The 22,783-nt window shown below is 38.8% G+C and overlaps 1 protein-coding gene across 3 annotated transcripts in view; it reads right to left on the bottom strand.

The window, feature by feature from the left end:
* THSD4 (thrombospondin type 1 domain containing 4) overlaps positions 1-22,783 on the bottom strand; it is a 241,152-nt gene that overhangs the window by 206,196 nt on the left and 12,173 nt on the right. For 2 of the 3 annotated variants that reach the window (XM_041418530.1, XM_041418529.1), the window contains exons 2-3: positions 14,651-14,758; positions 11,011-11,080 (exon numbers count right to left, since the gene is read on the bottom strand). In XM_041418530.1, coding sequence (XP_041274464.1) covers positions 11,011-11,080; positions 14,651-14,679 — 99 coding nt within the window. In that variant the 5' untranslated portion in view covers positions 14,680-14,758. Of the gene's footprint in view, positions 1-10,161; positions 10,271-11,010; positions 11,081-14,650; positions 14,759-22,783 lie in introns of those variants that run through there. The other variant, XM_041418531.1, reaches the window with a different exon arrangement.

Raw genomic sequence — 22,783 nt, 5'->3', positions numbered from 1 at the left:
CCAAGTAAACAAGCTATTCTTCAGTTTGTGATTTTTCCAGTGAATATTCACTGCCCATACTTACACTATGCATTAATGTACTCTACCTCAGATATAAAATGGTAATGACTACACACAGAGACACTCTTCTGGTCTGAACTCAGTCTGCAGTAAAATTTTCTTACTGTAAAACTAATAGTCCTTTGTTATCAGACAAGGTTCCACTTGTTTGGACTACTTAATCATTTCTACAATGGTTCAGTACCTCGTTTTTTTAAATGCCAGAGACACTCATGCAGGCAACAGCTAAAAACTATAACCTCCAAATAATTCAAGTTCTCACTAACATAAGAAATGTACCATTTTGCAGAAGTAGAAACTGAATAGTGAAAAGTGTCAGCCTGGTACAGAGAGAACCTTCCAGCTGCCAAACTTCATTGCAGCAAGAATTGGTTGAGATAAAATGATGCTTCATATGACTGAAGGCAATCAAAGTAATTTCACACCCCCTAACCTTCATAGTGAAAGAGTTATAGACACAGCACAAGAAGATTTAATCCAGCTAGTTAAGGAAAAACAAAAATAAAAAAAGGAACATTATAATGCCTTATACTGATAGAAAAAATCATCAATAGTACTTAGTTGTAAGATAATATTTTGAGATGGGGATTTTCAGTAGCAAATCAGGTAATGAACTTTTATTTCCTTACTTTTCTTACTGATCGCTTACTTTGATATGGGCTACAGATGGATCTTGAAAGGAGAGATGTCATTGACAGTATAATCTACTCAGTGACTTCTACTATGAAAGTCTGAATAATCTGAAGTTGCTTAATTTAAGGAATGAAAAACAGAGTGGACAATAATGACACTTCCAAACAGTTTACGTAAATAAATACAAAGAGCTGTTACTTTTCCCTTTGCAGCAAACTGTTCTTGTTTATAGCAAACACATGAATAGCCATTCGGATTTAAATTTAATCAAAGATATCATCTCAATTAAAGGAGGAAAACTACTTCGAGAGAAGGCAAACAAAGCCGGGGAACAAACTGCCTGAGGAGATCCCGGCAGCACTGAGACCAATCCTAAAGCTGTACCAGGAAAACGAGGTGTTACTGACCCTTCCCCAGGGCAGAGGAGCTGAATTACAGCACTCACAGGCCGGTCCCCTCCTTTGATCCTGTGATTTACAGGTAACTTAGTAGCCAAGGAAAAAAATCTGCCACAGCGCTGTGATGTAGCCAAGAAATTACAGCTGAAATTACAGGATTCAGCTGAAGTATTGCAGAACCTCTCAGACACACCACATAGTCAGAGATCCCTGACATTAGGTCCCTCCTGCTCTTGTTTAGAACTCCCCATTAGAAGCACACTTTCTGAAAGAAAGAGTCTGAGCCTACACTGGGGAATAAGTGAAATGCAAACTGAACTTTTCTTGCCAAATTAAGTCATGAGAGTAATTTCTTTAAGAGACTCACACAGCCCGTAAATAGAGAGAGATCAACCAACCCATTTAATCTACTTTCCCGTAGTTCAGGAGTAATTCCTTCTCTGGGTGACCTGGACCCTAGCTATAAGTGCACCACCAAGACTTTTATCTACTACAAATTAATCAAAACCAAACTCAACTTCTTTTCCCCTTTAATTTCCCCCTTTCTTTCTTTCCTACACCTTTTTCAGTTATTTTAAGCCAAGGCTTGGAAGTGGACACAATATTGTTCACTACATGCAGCTGTACAATAAACAATGTAAAGAAAAGTAAGACAAGTTTTCAGGTGTGCAAATGCTTGCAATTTCTACAACTCCTATTAATCTGCTATCAAAGATTCCTTGAGAAATTTTCTTCATAATGACTGTTACATACCAAATATCTTCCAATCTGCCCCCTTTCGACCAGTGAGTGGCAAATGGAATTGAGGCTGGATTTTCAGAAGGGTACTTTCAGGGTCAGCCCTTCCTTTACTCACCAGTACCCTGCATCCCTTTCTGTTCTCTTTCCCCAGTTTTCTTGTATTTTGTCACTTTTGTACACAGGAGCTGCACTACATATGGGTTTTATTCTAAAAGAGTTAGTTGGGTTTTTTTCCTAAAATCATACGGAATTAAACATACTACCAGCAGGCTGACATAGATGACATTTTAAATAGAAAAATAGTTTATCTTTAATTCCTGTAATTCACCAATCAACTCTGATCCTGAGTCAAAAATTCAGCAAAAAGTAGAAGTACGCAAGGTATAGAAATTCAATGCCAGTGTCTAGTACTGCCTCTGTCAGAATTTAGAAATATGATCCACATCTCAGGATTTCAGCAGCAGTTGTTGAAACTCTACTGTGCAAGAATGTCCCTGAAGAGGAAACGTCACTTGAACTGAAAGCCACAACTATTTAAAATGTCACTTCTTGTGCAGGAAGACAATGGCAGACAACACCTTACTGATCTGACAAACCCTAAATTTAAATAATGTAGGACACTTCTCCTGTTAAATCATAGCTTAAATACAAATTAACTCTTCAGGAAACTGGGGGGGAAAGGCTTAGATCAGAGGCCCATTTAACTCAGTACTGTGTTTCTGACTGAGTGGAAGAAGCAAAACTTTAGGAAACAGTGTAAGAACCAGGACATATTCAGAGACATCCAGGGTCCTTCTGCTTACAGCTAATCAGTAATTTAAGGGTCTCCTTCAGCTAAGCACCATATTGCCATTGTTTTTTATAACCACTACTGGACTTATTCTCCATGAATACAATGAATACTGTTTTTAGTGTATTTTTAATCTTGCCTTCCAAAAGATTGTACATTTTACATTGAAAAAAGTGCTTCTCTTTGCTCTGGTTGTACATGCAGCCTGACCATTTCACTATGTCTCCAGATTTTTCTTAGTGACAAACGAAGAATGATCATTCTGCATTCTCCTTCACCATGCTATGATGTCTGATTTGCAACTGCTAACACAATATCCAGTTCCAGGATCTCTTTCTGAAATTCAGCAGTCTTAATCTGTTCCATTTCTTTTTGTAAGGAATTCCTCATTCTCAGCACCTTTTCCACTCCTACATTCTTGCATGAGTGTGCAGTGCTGCAAACTGTACTCCAAATATGAACTAATGATGGAATTTCACAGTAATAACGATTATAATGCTTGGTGACAGTATATACCTTTTAGCCAGCTACATAATTAAGCTGTTATAGCCTTAGCCAATGTTACTAAGTATTCTGTAGATATTAAGCGTGCTATCACGATCCAAATTCAAAACTGAAAATACATACAAGACAATGGCAAGCTTTAAACCTGTAAATATCTAAACCAAGTCAGACATTTCTGGTATTTCTTACCATTTCAGTTTAGATACAATAATTTTATTAGATTTCATAGATTTAATTTTCAACATATTATCCAGTAATTCTTTTTTCTGGGTAAATGCCCAGAATGGAAATGAACTCATGAACAAATTAAAACTACATCATATTCCTAAATATACATCTGAAAGGGATAAAACAGGCATAAATATATGTTTCCCAAAGCTTTATGATATCACTTTCACCCAAAGAAAAAGAAACTGTATCCAGAAGAACATTTTATCACCTGCTCATTAAAACGCTACCAGTGGTATTCACTGAGTTAACCCATATTCACATGCTGGATGCAAGGTAGAATTTACAGAAGCCAGCATGTCTTACTTGCAACTACTACCCTCTTTGTCCTGTGCTCCCAGAGCAAAGAGCCCCTGTAAATGCTGTTAATATTCCCCAAAACCCTTCAGGCTTTAGGTGTTCATTCACTGTCTCTCCCATGGTCCTTCTTCTCATTACCCCACACACAATAACCCACACTATGACACCAAACTGTCCCCATTGTTAGTAAAGGAGTATTGAGGCACTTGGAAAACATGACTCCTTATTTATTCCATTACTCCAGGGTTGCACTTTCTTTATCTTACAGTTCTGACTAATTAAATATTTCACTAGGGCACAGCCTGTCACAAAGGATAAGCACACAGCTTTTACCACAGCCAGGCTCAGACCGACTAAGGATTCAAAACACCAGTAAAAGAGTATATTGATACTCTTTAAAATGCATAGGCACAATTTGGGATCAGATGAACACTCATGAACACTCACCTTTTGAGAATATAATTGATCAATGATCAAGCCACAAAGTAGAAGCTGGATTTCTCCTTCTTAAAATTTCAAGAGTATAAAAACAAAACCAGTCAGACTCCCAGAAATGAGACCTGAATTGCTGCTCAGGGCAGAGCATGCCAAATATTGAATGGTCTGAGGAAATGTTAGTTTAGTTTCAGAACCTGTTCAAGTGTAACATTATTGTTTCCCTGCCAGTGTTGTAAACTCATCTGTGGAACTCCTTTAATGCTGTCACCAATCTAAGCATATCAAAGGAATATTCTTCCAGCATTAGCTCAGCTGACTTCCAATAAAGTCCATACCTGTGTAGCTATGACAATTTCCCAGCAAGGCTTTACAGTCCATGTTATATATGTTCATTTGAAACAACTGTATTTTTTATCCCTCTTATAAGAAACATGTGGGACATTGGTGGTTTGATAAAAAACAATTTACCAAGCCCCCCCTCCCCCCAAAACTTGCAGATAACTTCTCTCAAGGCTAGCAGAAAAACGGAGCAGTGGCCAACCAAAACATCATGACACAATGTGTACATGTCTGCCTGGTTCGTGTGCTCAGCTATTTTAATCCTTCAGTGCATTTTGGAAGCCTTTAATCAGAGAAGTAGTAAACCATTTGAATTCTACAGTACGTGGTAAGTGTAAATATTACCAGCTTAAACGATTTGGGTTTCCTTTCTTTGTATAAAATCTCTGTCAGAACATCTGTGCCTGTGAAGATTAAAGGCCTAAAAAGCCTGGAAATAGAAGACCTTTGTATTCACAAATCACTGAAGGGAGTTACAATGCCTGGACAGCTTAACTGCCCCTTCAAGCAACTCTGACCACATCTGAAGAAACCTTAACATTATTTGAATAGTCTAGAAAGTAAACAGCTCTGAAAAAGGTTCAGAACAGATTTTGTGCCAACAAAGCTTGAAGCTTCCCCCAAGTTTGGCTAATATTTTCACACCAAGACCACCTCCATTGCACTCTGGGAGATTAGTGTTTTAAGGAAGAGGTTTCTTTCCACTCTTCTGTGAGACCATTAAGTGCTTTTAAGCTCACTCCTGGCCTCACTTTTACCACTTCTATACAACCATTCCTTCTCCATGGTAGGATTGCTTCTCATTTGCAGTAAGGTAAAGATTATAACAATCAGGTCCTCACTATATCACAAATTAGGCTTATTTTTTAAAGTATTTGCTCACCATTCACTATCATTTGTGGCCTAGGTCACTAAGCTTATACTACCCTTGGCCTCCTCCAGGTCAGCCATCTACAGCTGTGACAAAGTTGTTGCCATTCTATTTATTTCTACACTTAGAAAATTTTTTTGTGATCCACAAAATGTGGTAGAAATAGATATGTTATTTTTTCTGTAAGTGCTGTAACACCTCTCCAGATCTCTTGGTGAGTCATCCACCCATCACTCCAGAAGCAGAGGACGAGCTGTCGCAAAATAGAAAGCAACATTCCCTAACAGAAGAACTCATCTGTGAATCCAAAAAGCTTCTCATCTTTATCATCACTCTTACCCAAAGCCTGGACCCAACTAGCACGCAGAACTGCTCTAAAAGAAGATGAGAAACTTATCTATGACTCTGTAAGCTCACCTGAACTGGAATCCAACTTGAACTGTGATATTTTCATGTTTTCTTCCAGAAAAACACCGAACTCCTGCTCTGAGCTTAAAGAAGTCAGTATTTTTTAATTTAAAGATAAAAATAGAAGTTCAGAGGTCCATGATAAAGCAGGTTAAAAACAACAGAAATATTGGCCTTGATTTTTCAAAGAGTATATTCACGTAAAATTATGTATCCTCATCCTGCCTTCATTCCCCAAACAAAGATGAATTTTATTTCCTAACCACTTTAATTCACAACATCAAGGACAGGGAATTAGTAACAACACAGAGATAGTAAGAAAATGCTTTCAGCTGTTCTTCTAAAGGCTAACTTTAAAGGAAAAGCCTTGTAGTGGTCTAAATCACATCTCCTGTTTCCTAAGTATTACTGCAATTAAAATGGCAGCATCATTAGCTGCAAAGACTCTATTTTACCGAAGGTTATGAAAGGAGCAGATGTATATCTGTGCAGTTAAAGTCAAGCATCTGTGCTGAAGACAAGCAGATACACTGACCAGTGAAAAACTGCAAGAGAAATACGGACTCCCTTGCAGCTGGAAGTGTTTCACACCAGTGATGTGGATGAAAACACAAATAATGGACAGCAATTATCCTGTAAACAAAAACATTACCAGAAGAAGGGGTGACACCTGTAACCATTTGTTGCAAAGGAAGAGCAGCTGTGCAAACCACAGTGACTCAGCCTCTCCAGTGCAGTCCAGGTCAGCTGCACAGCCCAGCAGCCAGACCTCAGTGACTTTGCTGTGCCTCTGCTAGCAAGAGCTGAGTTCCAGCTCAGCAAATCCTCACAAGTTACACACTGGAGTCACTGCTGACCGTGGGGCAGAGCTTCACCCTGCCTGGACTGCAAGGAAGAGCACAGCCCTCCCTCCCAAGCCTCTGCTTTGGAGCTTATTTAAAGGCAAGGTGGTGACCAGCTGTGCTGGAGGTCCCAGGGTGCTCCTTACAACTGTTAGGCTTTAGTCCTGGTGCCTGGCCAAAAGCCAGGCTTAGATATTAACTACTTTGTCTAACTCCAGTTTCCTCCAAGGAAGGATAGAGCAGACTTGCTTCATTCTTCACACTGCCCTCTCTTACAGTGTGTTCAAGTGGCTGAACTGCTCAAACTGCTCACCATGACCAGATGAGAGATCTTGGCCACCTTTTCCTTCCCCCTGTTCCACTCTTTTCCCTCAGCTCTTGCTTCTGATCCTGGATGCTGTTCCTTATTTCTCTTGACTTAGAATTGATGACCCCTCCACAAGAGTATTTGAATCCAACACAAGAGAGAGGGGGAAAAAACAGCCAAAAAAACCAAAGCCAACAAACTCCAACATGCACCCCAAAGCACATTAATCTCAAAATTCTGTGAGGAGTAGAGTCACATTCACTTGATAAATAGTTGCTTTTCATAGAAACATTGTGTGTCTGACAGAGATAACATCAAGTTTATTTCTTCTTTAATTTTGAGCCAGCAAAAAGAAATTACACTGAGCCCAAAGAAGCTCAAAATTCTTTAACAGTATTGTACTGCCCCAATGAAAAACTTGTAAAAATAAATCCTGACACTGCTTCCATACAATAAAAATCAGTTTAAGACACTGCACCTCCATTGGATTCAATACTCATCTGCAACTGAGTGACAGAGAGATATGCATAAATCCAAAGCAATTTCTGTTGCTTCAACGTTCCTATTTAGTGCCATAACAGATGCAAGATGTAAAACCAAAGCAATATTCATGTTAGAAATTTTATTTGGACAGACTTGGCTACTATTTCCATTACCAGTTTTGCTAAAATGAATAAGGTGTAATTATAACTACAGCTTACTTTCTTAACACATAAACATATGATTAGTCAAAAGTCCACCCAGGAGTGACTTCTGGAAAATTGGGAATACAGACTTCAATGGTTGTCTAGAAGAAGGACTGTTTATAGTTTAACCTTCAGTTCACCACAGTACGACACTTATCAGATAAGGTTAAATTTCAATAAAATGAGCACAGAGAAAGAGAACAGAGAGCTTGACTGCATCATGAGAGCAGCAGGGCTGTTCATATCTCCAGTAGTGAGGATAAGGCAAGTAAATTGTTCAAATAATAAGAAATATTTCAGTTTATCCAGCTGCAGACACCTTGGCTGATTTTAAAAGGCAAGTGGCAATTATTTTGTTTCACAAAAGGTTTCCTCCTTTAATCCTGTTATTGATGAGTATTTTGGCCTTACAGAGTACACTTGATATTAGAAATTATATATTATGCATGGGGAATAAATAAGATTATTTTTAAAAAGCTCCAAGAGACTTCCAGCCAACACTGCAACTCCTGTCTTAAGCAAAAAACCCATTAAAGTCTTCTGCATAAGAATTGTTATTTCTATCTAATGAACATACCACATTTAATGTATTTACATTACTGTACAAACCTGTGCCATTTACAGACATAGGAGAAACAGAGCAGTGACCTAAATTCAGATGTAGGAACATATCAAGTTGGGTTTTGTTTTCAGTTTTTGTGCACTTCTGACAGTGCTGTTAAAGTAAAGAAGCTCAAAAGCTACTTCTATATAAAATTCAGGTAGCCACGTTTTTCTGGAACTAGAAAGTCTGAATTAGTCAATTCTGACTTTATATGTCTGAGAAGCTTCCAAGACTTTCACTCAAAAATAATAAAGTCTAAAAGCAGAAAACATTGCCCAATCAATCCTTCTTCCACAACTTTCCCATTTGGTTTTGTCATTTCCCCAAGTCTTAATTCCAATATGTGCTCTTCCGTGCTATGGAAGTAATTTGACTCATTCCTCTAGCTATCAGTCTCATGCTGTTATGCCAGAAACAGATTTTTGTGTGTGCATCTGAGGAAGCAACCTGCTAAATCATGCTTAGCTTAATGCAAGATAAACACACAGTAAGAATTGGGGTATGGTCTAATATTTCATCAGACTTCAGCTCTAGTTACTTGATTCCCCATACTGTACTGTTTGAGTGTGTATAAGAAAGTTGACTATTTTGTTAAAATTTTTCAACAGATCCTGCATCCTCCTCCTCTCCCTTCCTTTCTTTCTGCACAACTGACCTCCTCTCAAACAGAAAGAGCCCTGCCAAACAGCAGAGACATCCATCCAGAAATACATAGGAGATGTCAGCAAATATATGTTGGGGTTACTGCAGGAAAAGAATAGAAAGAACTTCCAGAGCTACAAAGCAGAGAACTCACACTCAGAAACTTGTCTGACTTGGCCTTCAGAGTTACTAACAGCCCCTCTTGCATACAGCTTATAGGTAGGGCAGAAGGTTGTGAAAAGTGTAATAAATACAGAGTTGCAGCCTAAACACAGTTTGGCATGAATAGAATCCTCTCCCGAAGGGCAAGAGCTGAGAATGACAGCCAGCCTTGGGGCCCGTGTGAGACTGTCACTAGGAAACTTGTGCCTTGTTCTCAGCAAAAGGGACGTCTCCAAGGTGGTTACCATGCCCTCAAGTCCCTTGAACTAGTATAGAACACACTCCAGACCCGTGGCATTTCTCATTCAACTGAAAACAAAGAATCTGATTTTATCTAAATTAATTCCGGGGCTTCCCAGAATGAAGCAATTGTTTCTCCGAGTTACTCTATTTTAGTTAGTAGATTTATTCCCCCTAAGGCCATTTGGAAGCTGGACTGAAGCATCTCTCCACTGTCAGTGTTACAAAAGAATGTCTAATCAGACAGAGTACTGAAACCAGAGCAGCAGCGTGACCATCTCAACTGCACAACAAAAGAGAAGAAATGGGAGATAGGCAAAAATACTAAATTGTCCTGCAGTTTAGAATAGAGCCCTTGGACAGCTGGCTGCAGACTGGACTGTGCTAGTTTCAGAGCCCATCATTACTGACCTTATTTAACTTGTCTTACAAATAGGCTGCACAAGGAGTTAACAGGACTTCTGTGTTCTTCTGGAACTCTGACAATCAGACAGTTTCAGGTTTCTAGCCCATACCTATGAGGCTATTGTCCAAGTAACTTTTTACCCTAAAGACAGTGGCACACGCACATTAAAAAAAGCAAACCCTGCCTTTTATCTCCTTTTAACAGTATAGTTTTTAAAAAGTACATATCTCAGATTATTATTTAAAAATCTATAGTAAAAAGCAAACTTGTTTTTAAACAGGTTATTTGATACCATCAATGATTAACTGGTTGTGTTTGAATATCAATAGATATGAGATACCCATTGATATTAAGATATGAGAACAACATTGATATGCAGTGAATGTGGTGGGAGTGTGAAGAGACAGAACAGCATTCAAGGGGTCTTGTCTCAGGCCTGTGGCAGAATCAGCAACACCTGCACATTGCTCCTGATAAACATTTGTCCAACACATTCACAGAGACTTACATCATGGAAATTCTAAATATTATTCAATCAATATAATAATCTTTATGTTCTTACCATGACAAGTGTTTTCTAATGTCAAACCTAAGTTTCCTTTGCCTCAGTTTAAATCTGCTCCACCAAACAGAAAAAAACAGCCTTCTTTTTAGTACTCAAAAGTATTTGAAGGTTCTATCTTCCTCCAGCACCAGTCTTCCAATCTTTAGAATAAACAATATGAATTTGTTCAAATTCCCCTCAGAGGTAAGATTTTAAAATCTCTTAAGGATAATCCCTGCTGCTTTCTCTTTCTCTCCAGATTGTCCACTGCTTTCCTGAAAAGCAGTGCAAAAACCCAAGGACTCCAGCCAAGATCTCCCTAATGCTGAGCAGGATGGAAAGTGTGCAGGCTGCAAGCCTTCTTAGAGATGCCAATGGCTAGGATGACTGAACCATCCACAAGAGCACAACAGGAAATTCCAGCAGTTCCCAGCTCCAATCTCTAGCAATTTGAATGGCAACAGAGTGGTTTGGGTCCAGCTTCTGTTTCAGACATTTCTATCTCTGCAAGAGAAAGAGCTGCCTGTGAGCAACTGGGTGGTTCTTTACCCACTCCATGTCTGCTTTCACTCCCAGCAACTCCTTTTTTCCATGTCTTGCATGATGAAAATGCTCCAAAGCTTTAGTAACTATTTGTGACCTATATATAATACCCCACACAATTACTCAGCTAATTAACCATGATGAGCCTCTTTCAACCAGGTATATATTAAAGAAAAAAAAATGAAACCAAAAAATCCCCATATGCACAAATAGAAGCCATTTATCCCCAGAACATTATTCAGATTGCATTGCTTTACACATCTTACTCTAATGTTTTCACATTTACTTTTCAGTACACAAAGTCTGAATCTTTCTAATGCTTACCTTTCTGTGTTCAATTGAAGGCTGTGGGATGACAAGCTGAAATCCCAGCACTGCTAGGGAACTGAGAAGTCTGAGAAGGCAAACAGTGAAACAGAACAGATAATTACCACCAATACAAACCACACATCTACAATATCTTACAGGGCTTCACACTGCAAGAAAATATTTAAACACTTGAATACCATTGCTAACCAAAGCAGACTCAGTGAAGTGTATGAAATGTTCTTATAAGATTCTCTTCACAGCAGGCTCATACTTGAATGTATGAACCAGGTTCATGCGTAGATTTGTCCAGCTATAAAGCAAAAGTGAACCAAATAGAATCTATTGATGCTATTTCATTTAAAAATTCCTGGCAGTGCATATTTTAACACCTCAGCATTTGGTGTGAAACTGACATATGCTTTGCAAGTTTTCTAAAGTGCTAAGAAAGAATTTACCCATCTGTGGACCACATCTGCTTCTAGCTCTGGCTCCTCATTTTACAGATGAACACTCCACCTTCAGCACACAGGAAACAGAAAATAGGTTCTTCCCCAACTGCCTAACACTTGTGAAAATTGAATAACCTAATGGGCACAGAGGATGGAAAGTAGTGAACACAGCCCACCAGAGACTCAGGATAAGCAGCCAAGCATCACCCCAGTCCCCACATCTTCAGTCATAATGGGAACCAAGCCCAAACAAACTGTTCTGTCAAGCCTCACCACTTCAGTGACTCCTAGGAGCCTGTTACAACTCAGGCACAGTTAGCTCAGTCTTTTGTTTGCTATAATTTGCAACAGAAACTGGTTTGTCTCCTTCTAACAAGCCCCTTCACCAGAAAACATGGACAGGTATGGCAAATAGGACCAAGGTATCTTTATTTGTACCAGGAGCTTGACTTTTGAGTCTACAAAGAGTATGTTTCAGACCCACTATTAAGGGGGAAAGCTGCTAATGATTTTCTGAATTTCAGTGCAGAAGTAGAAATTATGCATTTGGATACAAATACATCTGTAAACTAATGGACCAGACAAAATCCAGCTGCATTTCCTATTCACAGCTCCTTCCTTTGCTCCCTCCCCAGTAACCCTTTAAATATTTCTTATTGTTTAATGTATTTTCTGAGACAGATCTCCTAAAGAGAAAGGGGTTTTTTAATACTAAGCATTTAATTACACCAATACAAATGTTCTTCTGCAAGGGAGAATGTTAATCTTGTGTTTTCTGTGTTTGTTCTTGCTAATATACTGCAAAATGAACCATTAGGTAAGTACTGATTGCACATGGCCTATCATCACCTCACCATCCATGCCCCTCTCTCTCAAAGCAATAAACCAGTGAAAGGCTAGAAAAAGTCAATACTTCTTTATTGCCACATCAATTTAGGGGGAAAAGCATCAAGTCTGTCTTCAGCTCACCTGCCTCTTTTCTAAGTGTTTAAGTGATCTTCCAACTCTTCTCAATGAAGAATGACAAGCATCTAAGTAGGTGGAGTGCAGTGTCTGATAGGCCCAGCCTACATCCTCTGCAAATTATATTTAACTTCCACCTCACAGTCTTCCTACCCACCCCTGCTCCCTTATGGCTTCTGCTCCCTATAATCCCTCAGAGCATGTGAAAGAAAGTTCAGACTTTCCATAAGGAAATGAGTACTTTTATCCTCAACAGGACAGGATTTTTCTGATCAGTCTGACAGTCTACAGATTCCATGTGTAACTTCTTCTGAAATCATGCACAAGGTTGTGAGTTCTGAGCTGAATGAGAACTGTAATCTTCAAAGCAAATTACTTACCAGATTAAAGTTCTCAGTTCTAAACAGCAAACTTTTAGTATATGTGTGATTACTCTGTGCCAGGCTTTTCCTGACCATTCTTTAAGGAGGTTGCACTGCAGTCACCATCTATATGTATGTAGCTCAGGCCAATAAAGATAGATTTAAATTTGCTTCTGTATCTGCAGTTGGATCTGTCAGAAACAAGGGTATCAAGCTACTATTTCAAACACACAGGAAATTTGCCAGGAATACTTAAGCTATCCTGAGGTAAGCCCCTAGCTTCAAATCAGTGTGTGGCAATTTAATTTTTTTAATGTTACTTCCCTCAGCAGCTTGCTTTGGCTAAGTTCTCTGGACTAGGCTCTTTTATTTGTCATGCATGACTAACTTTAAGCCTCCCAAGCTACAAAATAGGCTTCTCCAATTTCAGTGGGTTTGGTTCAGGTATCCTCACAGTGCAGAAAAGCCAAAAAGAGAACAAATGCTTCTCAAAATAAGGCACAACTTTTCAAGTATACCTGAACAGGTGAGGTACCAATTGCAGCTGACTGGTGGCTGTTTAACTCAGGCCTCTAAGAGCCTTGCAGGTACAGCCCCTGCTCTCACAGTTAAGGCACTGTTTGGAGCCAAGCACCCAGTTTGAAGCAAAGTCAGATTTTAAACTCCCTCACTCCCTTTAACTGGCAACACCAATTGCCAATAATACAAAAACATAAAACAGAAACTTGAATATAAGCATTCATATAAACAACTGGAAAAGACTGGGACGCACAAACACAAAGCAAAGCAAAATTACATCTACTGTAGGAGCAGCATGAAAAATTTTGCAATTTAACACCTCATTTAGGAGCACCTCTCAGAGTTCTTCCTAGTCAGTGCAGGGAGTGTTAGCTCTGCATGAATGAAGCTAGAGAGTACCAAAGCAGATCTCTCACATTGCTGTCCCTTAGTAGCTGCATTTTATGGAGAAATATTCTGGCCAAGTGTGGATTGTCCACATACAGGTGAGCAGTACTGACTAGTGCAGTATGGCTCTGGTCTCAAATTCCCAACTTCCTCCCAAACCTGCTGAACAGCCTAAGTCTGGGACAGCTTGGGGAGAGCTATGCAGGTAACCTTTCAGCTGGAAAGATAACACTGGTAGTGTCAGTAATGTGTGACAGATCCATTTAGATGGAAAATCTGCCCTGGCATATTAGGAGGAGGGTGCCAAAATTGCAATTCAAATATTGATGTCTCAAACTCAGGAGAAGCAAGGCTGGAGCAGAAGTGTTTCAGTAATTCCATCCCAAAGACAGAGCACTCAGCTGTCATTCCTTGCAGGAGGTCAGCCTGTGTTTGTGTGGCACCAGGGCTGCTTGTCTGCTCTGAATCTGCTCGCCCAAGGACAGGACAGAACCGGACAGACCAGCTTAGGAACAGCTGAATGTTTCCTTTGTTAGCAAAGCTGTTTGAAAGGTCTTTCCTATGTTTGCCCACTGGCAAACTGTTTCAGGAATGCTTAAGACAAATCCATGAATGAATTGCAGCACAGGTACTAAAAACATGTAAATCAGCAATTTAAGCCCAGTGACTGTAAATGTACAGCCTCATCGAAAAACACAGGAACTTTCCAGTAATATAGACCATCACACTGGCACTCACTAACAGATGCTCTAAGCATGAACAAACACTGAGAACTTTCTTTTCTCGCTATGACCAAAGAATGCTATGTCTGGTATGCATATACTTGAGTATTTGGTCTTGGGACAAGATTTCTATTTACCCTCCTATGATACAGACACTTTTAACAGCAGAGCAAGAGACCACTAAATTGAAATTTACTGCAGCATGTTAAGAGCATATAAAATAAGATTTTAAATGTTTTATTGCATCACTTACCTCAAAGAAACTATTAAACTGTCTACCATGATCTTTTAATGCAAGGTATCTTGAAGTGAAAAATACCTCTTCACTGTGGTACAGCACAATGACAATCACACACAAATCCTACAAAAGGAAAGGAGAAAAACAATTAACACTGCTTATTCAGTATTTCCCAGGGTGTGTATAAAACTGCATACAGACCTACATTAATCATCTCTACTTCAATTCTCGGGACTCTACAGCAATTCAAACTGAATATCCAATGTATGTTGCAGAAATAAACTGTACACACACCATTTTTTGCAACAGGATTTCAATATTACCAAAGTGCTCTGCAGAAATACTGTGGGATGCAAAATCTTGGTTTGATTCCCAAGAAGGCAAATCTGATATTAGACTTACTTGCCTTTTTAATTTGCATTCCTGGTATGCCACTCAATAACAATAAAGCAAACCTCATTTAAGTCTTGTGTTAATAAAATTCATAGAAATGAAACTGGGTTACCAGCTTCTAATGTACAGTAATGTTATTAATACACTCTGCTTTTTGTGAGCAATGCAAGGATGACTCTGTGAGTGCTTATACAGTTTGCAGACAAAAAACCTGAAGTGCAGTGTTGTTTCCTTTACTACAAATGGAAAACCTACCCACAATGAAGTGAAATGCCTTGCCCAGTCAGGGAGGACATCTGGAGTTAAACAGCATTCTGAATAGAAATTTAACTGATCCTTATTTCTAAGTACTATCAGTGCATCATGACTGCTGTGAACACACAGAAACCCTATCAGCCCTTGGGAGGATTACCCAAACACACTTTCATTTGTTTGTAAATAATCTCAAATGTTCAGACATGTGGGAACTTCTTATTTTACTAAATTTGAAATCCTGTATTGGGCATCCAAAATGCGCCAGGATTTTCAGGTGGGAAAGAGATCCTTGCAGTAAGGAAATACAGCACAAATCAGAAGGGCTGGTGGGAGAGTGGCAAGGAGGGAGGAAAAGAGGAAATAAAACACTATTAGAACATAAATCATACATTTCAAAACTTGGTCAACTACTGTCTGTATCTTTCCCTTTACAAGTGGCTACATGCTGAAAAGCAGTGGAGTGAAGAGAAACAAGAGAACATTGCTGTTCACAGATAAAGAGCTCTCAATTTCTGTCAGACAGCCAGATAATTGAAAACTGCCTTGAATGGGACAGGACTGACAAGAACGTAAGAAATGTGCAGTTAGACAAAGTACAGATCCTGCTGCTAGGAAAAGGCAGATTATTTGTAGGTAACTGGACAGGTTAAATATTCTCCACCCTCTCCTACAAGTCAAACAACAAATTTGGTTTAGGAAATCCCAAAATACTTTTAACATCTTTAAAAGGGAATTTCACAATTGATTAATGATTTGATTGTTTAGTTTTTTTAATGGCAGGCATTAAAAGTTGAGTACTTGGAAAAGTATCACAACAAAAATTCCTTATGTAACAGGTTTTGGTGAGTCTTGAGAAAGAAAGCTCTAACGCTGGCTAAACTTCACAGTTTAGCACACAACCTTCACAGTTGTCAGTAGAGTTCAGAGGTTTTCTCAAACTTCTTCACTGTTTTCACTATTTAACACTGTAAAATTGGCTTGTTATAAGATGGGAAGCACTTCTGAAAACAGATTTTTAGTCTGGATCTCCTGCAACAGTTCACACGTTTGAGTTTTTAGCACATTCAGAAAAAGCTGCATTCCTTTAAACATTAGGCAAGTCCACACATCCAGCACCACCACCAGGCATTTAGACAGATCCCCTAACACAGGATTTACTAATTCTGAACTGAGAAGGAAATAAATGTCTCTCTGCCTACAACCTGACTCTTAATTACCAGGCATACTGAGGTACAATAGGTGATATCACTTATTGAAGATGGAGAATCTGTCTGTAACAGGGATTGTAACCAACATGGTTTCAAGTTCTTATCATCTTGGGTTTTTTTTCCAGATTTACTCTCTTCCAGATTTTTCACATCCAACAAACTTGTATGGAGTCACACAGTCTCAAAAGAACACAGCTAGGGATACAAAATCACCAAAAAAACAATGTACACTCCACTAATCCCTTCTATAAACTACACCTCGTTTGAAAAACAGGAAAGATAACATGATAGATCTAGTTTTGCAAAAAAACAAGAGAAGGACCAGAGTGTTTCTGGAGACTGTTCTTAAAAACTGTGCCTAAAGTACATGCATATGTTTCCAATTTTTTTCAGGTCATTTGTATCTTCATAGTAACACAGCCTGCCATTGACAAATTCTACTTTCAGCTGCATTTCAATGCCATTTGCAAAACACCTCTTACCACAACTCACAGATGCATTTCTTTTGAAATATCATTTGTAGCACATGGTGTAACAACTGCTAAATATTTAAGTGACTTTAAGAGCTTGTTTTCCAGAATGTTTAAGAGCTTAGATGCTTACAACCTACTGAAAGGCATGTCATCTTGGCAGTGGTGTCTTTGATATGAAAATGTGCAAACGCGACAATCATTTTCCCTCCAGAAGATCCAGGGCAAAATGAGTACCTGAAATGGCTACACAGTTAACACTGGGATTGAATAACATGAATTTGGCAGGGAAACTTTCAAAAGCCTGATGAAGTGTACTTGTGTTCAATAAGTCTTGCATTGTAAAAGTCAAATTGCCTTCCCAGAAGGGGCTGAAAAGCACTATAGACCTTTTGAGTAACCCTGCATACAGTAGAATATATATTAATTTCTAAATCTAAAAAACTCTCTAGTAACCCTGCATACAGCAGAATATATATTCATTTCTTAACTGGAACAACCCACACTCTTCTTCTTCAGAGTCAGCAAGATTTTCTCCACTGCATTAAAATATTTGACTTTTCAGCAGTGTTCCCTAGTTCACTTCCAAGCAGGATGAAAACAAGATTGATCTGTGAAACTGGGTGGAAATAAAAAAACTAACAAAACTACACCCTCCCAGAAAATCAATCAACTAAACCAACCAACCACCTCACAGGATGGAATGGAACACAAACCTCTCCAGAACCACACGTGACAATGAAAGGGAGAAGTGTTTCATTGCATATAATCAAATGTGCTTTGGGTCATAGAAATGATTAAAGGAACTTGCTTAGAGTCTCCTCCCCTTTCACACTGCAGGTTAGAGGTACTACAGTACCTCCCACCTGCTGCTGCTCTCTCAGCAGAAACCCTACCAAGCAATGAGCCAATCATAACCATCCCTTAACTTCATATTTACTGACATATACCCAGACTCTTTCTCAAAACATTAGGAAAAAAAAATTAATTTGTAATGGAGATTTCAAAAAGGGGTGGGGATGGATAATGGAAGTTAAAAACCTAATCTAATAGGCTCATAGGCAAGCACAGACATTTGCTGATAAGGACAAAAAAGATTTCTCAAAGACTTAAATGACACAATATGCAGAATTATCTGGACAGACACTACAGATACAGAAAGTTAAGAAAAGAGGAAGAAAGTTCTTCTCAGAAGTCAAAGATAAGCGTTACCCTTTGGCTAATTAACTTCAAGAAACATCTTCCTACTAAGAGGTTTGAAATTTTACAGAAAGCCAATGTTATCCTAACCTCTTAATTATCATGGGACTATGCACATGTGGCTTTTCATGTGACTTCAATACCCTTTGTGTATTGTGAGTGGAGGGTATTTCACTTCCATGAATTCCTACGTCATTTTAGCATCAATCCATACTTCTAAGTCCTGTCAACACACATACATCTGCATCTATGCATTAACAGAAATTCCTGAACATGTGCATGTGTACAGCACCTACGTAAACAACCCAAGCCCCTCTATTTTAACTCACAACAGGAATGTGAAATTCATCTTATAGTAACAGACAGTAACTCAAGCAAGTTCAGAAGTGCTCTGAGCTTTCCGCCTCTTCTACCTTGGTGACTTACATAACTATGAAGCCAACTTCAATTTACTTCAATTTTTTTTCTTTTTTTGAGATTATGTATTTGCCAGCTACTGACAACGGCAACTTGCTTCAAGAATGAAAGTTAACCTGACTTTGGAACAATGCTTTTCACTGATAGGAAAAGTTCTCTTTTTCGTTTGTTTCTTTGGTTGGTTTTGGTTTTTTAGGGTTTTTTTGCTTGTTTGGTTGGTTTTTTTGGGGGGTAGTAATAAATAAAGAATATCTAGAAACACTTGAAAGAGAATATCACACCCTTTAAGACTGCCTTTGAATCTGTTGCCTTGCACATTAGTAAAGTACAGTGTATCTGTTGGTTTAGTTGTTCAAATCTATTAAATCATGTTCAGTGCAAGTCCTTTGGATTGCCTCCAAAATTCACTACATTCACAAGACTTTGATAAAGCACTCACAGTTTGCCAGGTTTATCTAGCTACATAATTTGTGCATACATCCAACAGCTTGAACTGCAGCTGTTGACACCTACCACCAGAGTTTTAATCTCTTCAAATATTCATTAACTACATTAAAACATACACTTGTCTCTGAAAGCTGCATAAAAGAGAAATCTAGCATTAGATCTGATGAAAAGTTCTGATACTTACACGGAGAAAACATTTTATTTAAACAAAAACGGCAAGTTGCTCCACCTAACCCTGCAGGTACCTTTTCTTTTTTTTTTTTTCATTTGAAACGCTTTGAGAACTTCCAGGTTCTCCTTCTGGGCGTGCCCAGACCTCCTGCAGCCCAAGAAAGCTCAGTGCCTGTCTGCTTGAGCAAGACCCGGGTTTCACCGCCGTGCCTGAAATCTCACAGCAGGGAGTGCAGGGAGCGCTCCAGAAGCAGCACCATCCGCTGGCAGGGCTGGAGCCCCGCTCGGGGCTCGCCGAGGCAGCCGCGCTCGGGCGGGGCCGCCATACTCGGCTCCGCCCGCGGCACCGGCACCGGGAGCGCCGGCCCCGCGCGGGGCACCCAGCCCGCAACCCCGCACCCACAGGGGCCACAGACACCCTGGGCACTCAGCAAATGTTTCTCTTCTCAGGACAAATTCACCTCACTCCTCTGCTTTTCCAGTGGAAGAACTGTGTAACCCTGTGTAATTTGGCATCCGACCGTGTAATATTGAATTGTTCTCTGAAAATATAGGAGGCAAAGGTGGCAGAATCCAGCAGTAACCGTACACATATATTCCCAAAATATCCGTTCACAAAATGCAAATTTTGGCTTTTAAAAGTACAGTTATGTTGGAGGGTGCCACAATTCAAACAATTTGCTTCCATCTTTCTTAAAGAATATATAATTTAAGACCAAACATGGGTTGTGACATTAATCTTGTAAGCAAAGGGGAGAAGCAGGCAAGTGCATGATTATAGGTCATGAGCTGCAGTCATATTTGAGTAGTAGGATTGGTTTCTTTTAATTATTCTTAATCTTTGTTCACAACACTGATTATATATTTGCTGAATGTGCACTAGTAAGAAAAATATCATAAAACTGGAAGGATTGCAATAATGAGCCTGGTCTGAAATTTACTAAAGTTTTCTTAAACTCAATAATTGGCTTAAATATGGATTTAAGAGCATAGGTCTGATAATCAATTGAAGTAACTTGTTATGGTATAAAATATGACATATAATTAGCTAATTGACACCCAGTTCAACTGCAAAGAAAACACACTGGAATAGCAGTGTTAAATTGATTCGTAATTCTGATATTATTTAAAATCACCAAACTCTGAAAAGGTAGTTTATGTGGAGTTCAGGCTTGCCAAACTTTAAAAAGAGTCCAGAAAACACATAATCAAGTGTCAGAAAAACTGAATTAGTTGTTCTTTTTTACATCTTTGAAATAATAACCCAGGGGAATGATACTGTCTCAAGATTCAGGCTGCACCAAAATTGCCATTGTAAGTCTGATTTTATCCCCTTTTTTACCTTTTGAAAGTATTAGACAATTCTCACAGAAGCTTACTGCATGTAAAGCTCTCATGTGCAATTTCCAGGCAAAGGACAATTACATAAAACATAAAATGAATCACAAAGTTGAGATCATATCACTCTCCAAATTGACAAAGAGATTTTTGGGATGCAGCTGTGTGGAAACAATTGCAAACCTATGTTAAGTTCATTTCAAGATTTCAGTGTGGTAGGCTGTGCAATTTTGGCCAAATCCCTGGAATTAGTTTTAAAACTGTGCTTAGCAACCACGTGGTGGTTGGTTTTTTACCTTCCCTTCTCTGTCTAAAGAGGTACTGTAAGAATCTTGATACCAGCTGGTCACCATTCACTGGTTTAAGGAATTTCGACTCTTGTCAGAGCTGTTCTGGATAACTAGGACAGAACAAACTGGAAAGACCTCATGGAAGACAAGTGTGCAGAGCCTGAGCAGTTCTGTTGCCATATGAAAGACCTTACTCAATGCTCCACTGGTACAGCCCACCTGTGCTGGGTAAATGGGGCTGAATATTCCCTTTGCCCACAGGTCACTGACACTCACTGCACACACAGCCATTAAGAACTCTCTGTTCCACACTTAACCACCCCAGAGAACTGAAAGGTTTCAGCAGTTTCAGCATCTGAAAACCATGAAAGCTATCACAGCCCTACATATTAGAAATCATTACCTCTTCTAACAAAACACATGACATGTATTTGAATGAATTTTCCTTTCCTTGTAAAGAACTTTTTTGCTACAGTCTGAATCTTCTAAACCAAGGATGTAGAAGGGGCTGAACAGATAAGAGGAAGGGGAAGATTACATGCTAAAAATCCTCTTCATTAAACAATCTTTCTTAACCATTCCATAATCCTGATAACACGTATCTGATTACTGATGTAGAAAGATATGGAAAAAAATAACACTGAACAGCCAAAAAAGTCAGGTAGAAATACCTGAAATCTCTATAAGCATTGATACAAAATAGGTGAATCCCTCATTGTTATGACAAGCAAGAGAAACAAATCTGTGTGAACACTGCTGTGATTGAACATTGAGAGTCTTGCCTACAAAATAAGCAGTAACAGCACAAATCTGTTTTCAACAAGTTGCTGTTCCAAATACTTTTCTACCAAGTGTTGGTTCAGGTACTGTTTTGAGACCCACTCAATTTTGTGGAAACTCAAATAAAACTGTCTGCTGTGACTGGTAGTCAGAATGCCCTGGATGGAAATAACTCAGAGAAGGATTATAAATGAAATGTCAGTCTGCAAATCTATTTATTTAGTAGAAGTCTTAATGATATTGATATTGCAAGGTATATAACTGCATTTCAGAACAACTAGGAATAATGGAAATTTCTTAGAGCCTCTGTTAGCCATACTAATTTCTTTACCTGTGAATATGTCAAAGAAAATGAACTTTTCTTCTGCTCTTTTCAGAAGAGAAAAAGAAAATTTAATCTTAAACCTTCTTTAATGAAAGCCATTTTCAGAATTGAAGAAAGGCTGAAAGTTAGAATCTTTCCTAGTCTGCCTTCAAAACACAGGCTCCCAACAGCATTTAACTGGTGGTTCTGAGGACCTACTGTCTTTGCGTGAAAACCAAGGAGCCACCAGCTCCACTCAGAGAGTTGTAACACACCCTGTTTAAAAAGGTCAAAGAAAACAAATATTTCAGCAAAGCTAATTGAAGGCACATGTACAAGGAAAGTAAAACACAACATATTTCAAGAGTATAATCAGCTATTTCTGAGTAATGCAGCCGGGAGACACCCCTCTCATTATGTAAAAATCATGTACATTACATAATTATTGTGAAGTTAGAAGATACCTTCCTTCTGCAAAAAGGAAACATGACTTTCACCCATCTGTTTAATAAGAATGTCTGTCTGGCAGGCACAAGTCCTTTTTACTTTTTTTTTAACTGCTTCCCATGAGAATAGTGTTCAAGAAACATTGTAAATACATGCCTAAGCATTAATATCCTCCCTGTAGTAAAATAAAGGGCAAAATATAGGAAGCTGTGCCTCAGAGAATAATTTTTACAGTATTAGGCAACATTCAACATCATTTCTAGGTGAAGAACAAGTGTTCCTGTTGCTAATGTACCCTGTGAAAGAAGTATTTCATTTACTGGTAAATAGATGTGCGTGCCATTAACCTACTACAATTAACTTTCTGCATTGCTCCAACACAAATAGAAAAACTGCTGTAAACTACCCTTTCCATAAATTAGAGCTGA

This window comes from Onychostruthus taczanowskii, unplaced genomic scaffold, assembly GCF_017590055.1.
Source record: "Onychostruthus taczanowskii isolate IOZ18803 unplaced genomic scaffold, ASM1759005v1 scaffold6, whole genome shotgun sequence".
Taxonomy (NCBI): Eukaryota; Metazoa; Chordata; class Aves; order Passeriformes; family Passeridae; genus Onychostruthus; species Onychostruthus taczanowskii.
This window is presented reverse-complemented; position numbering and strand designations above follow the sequence as displayed.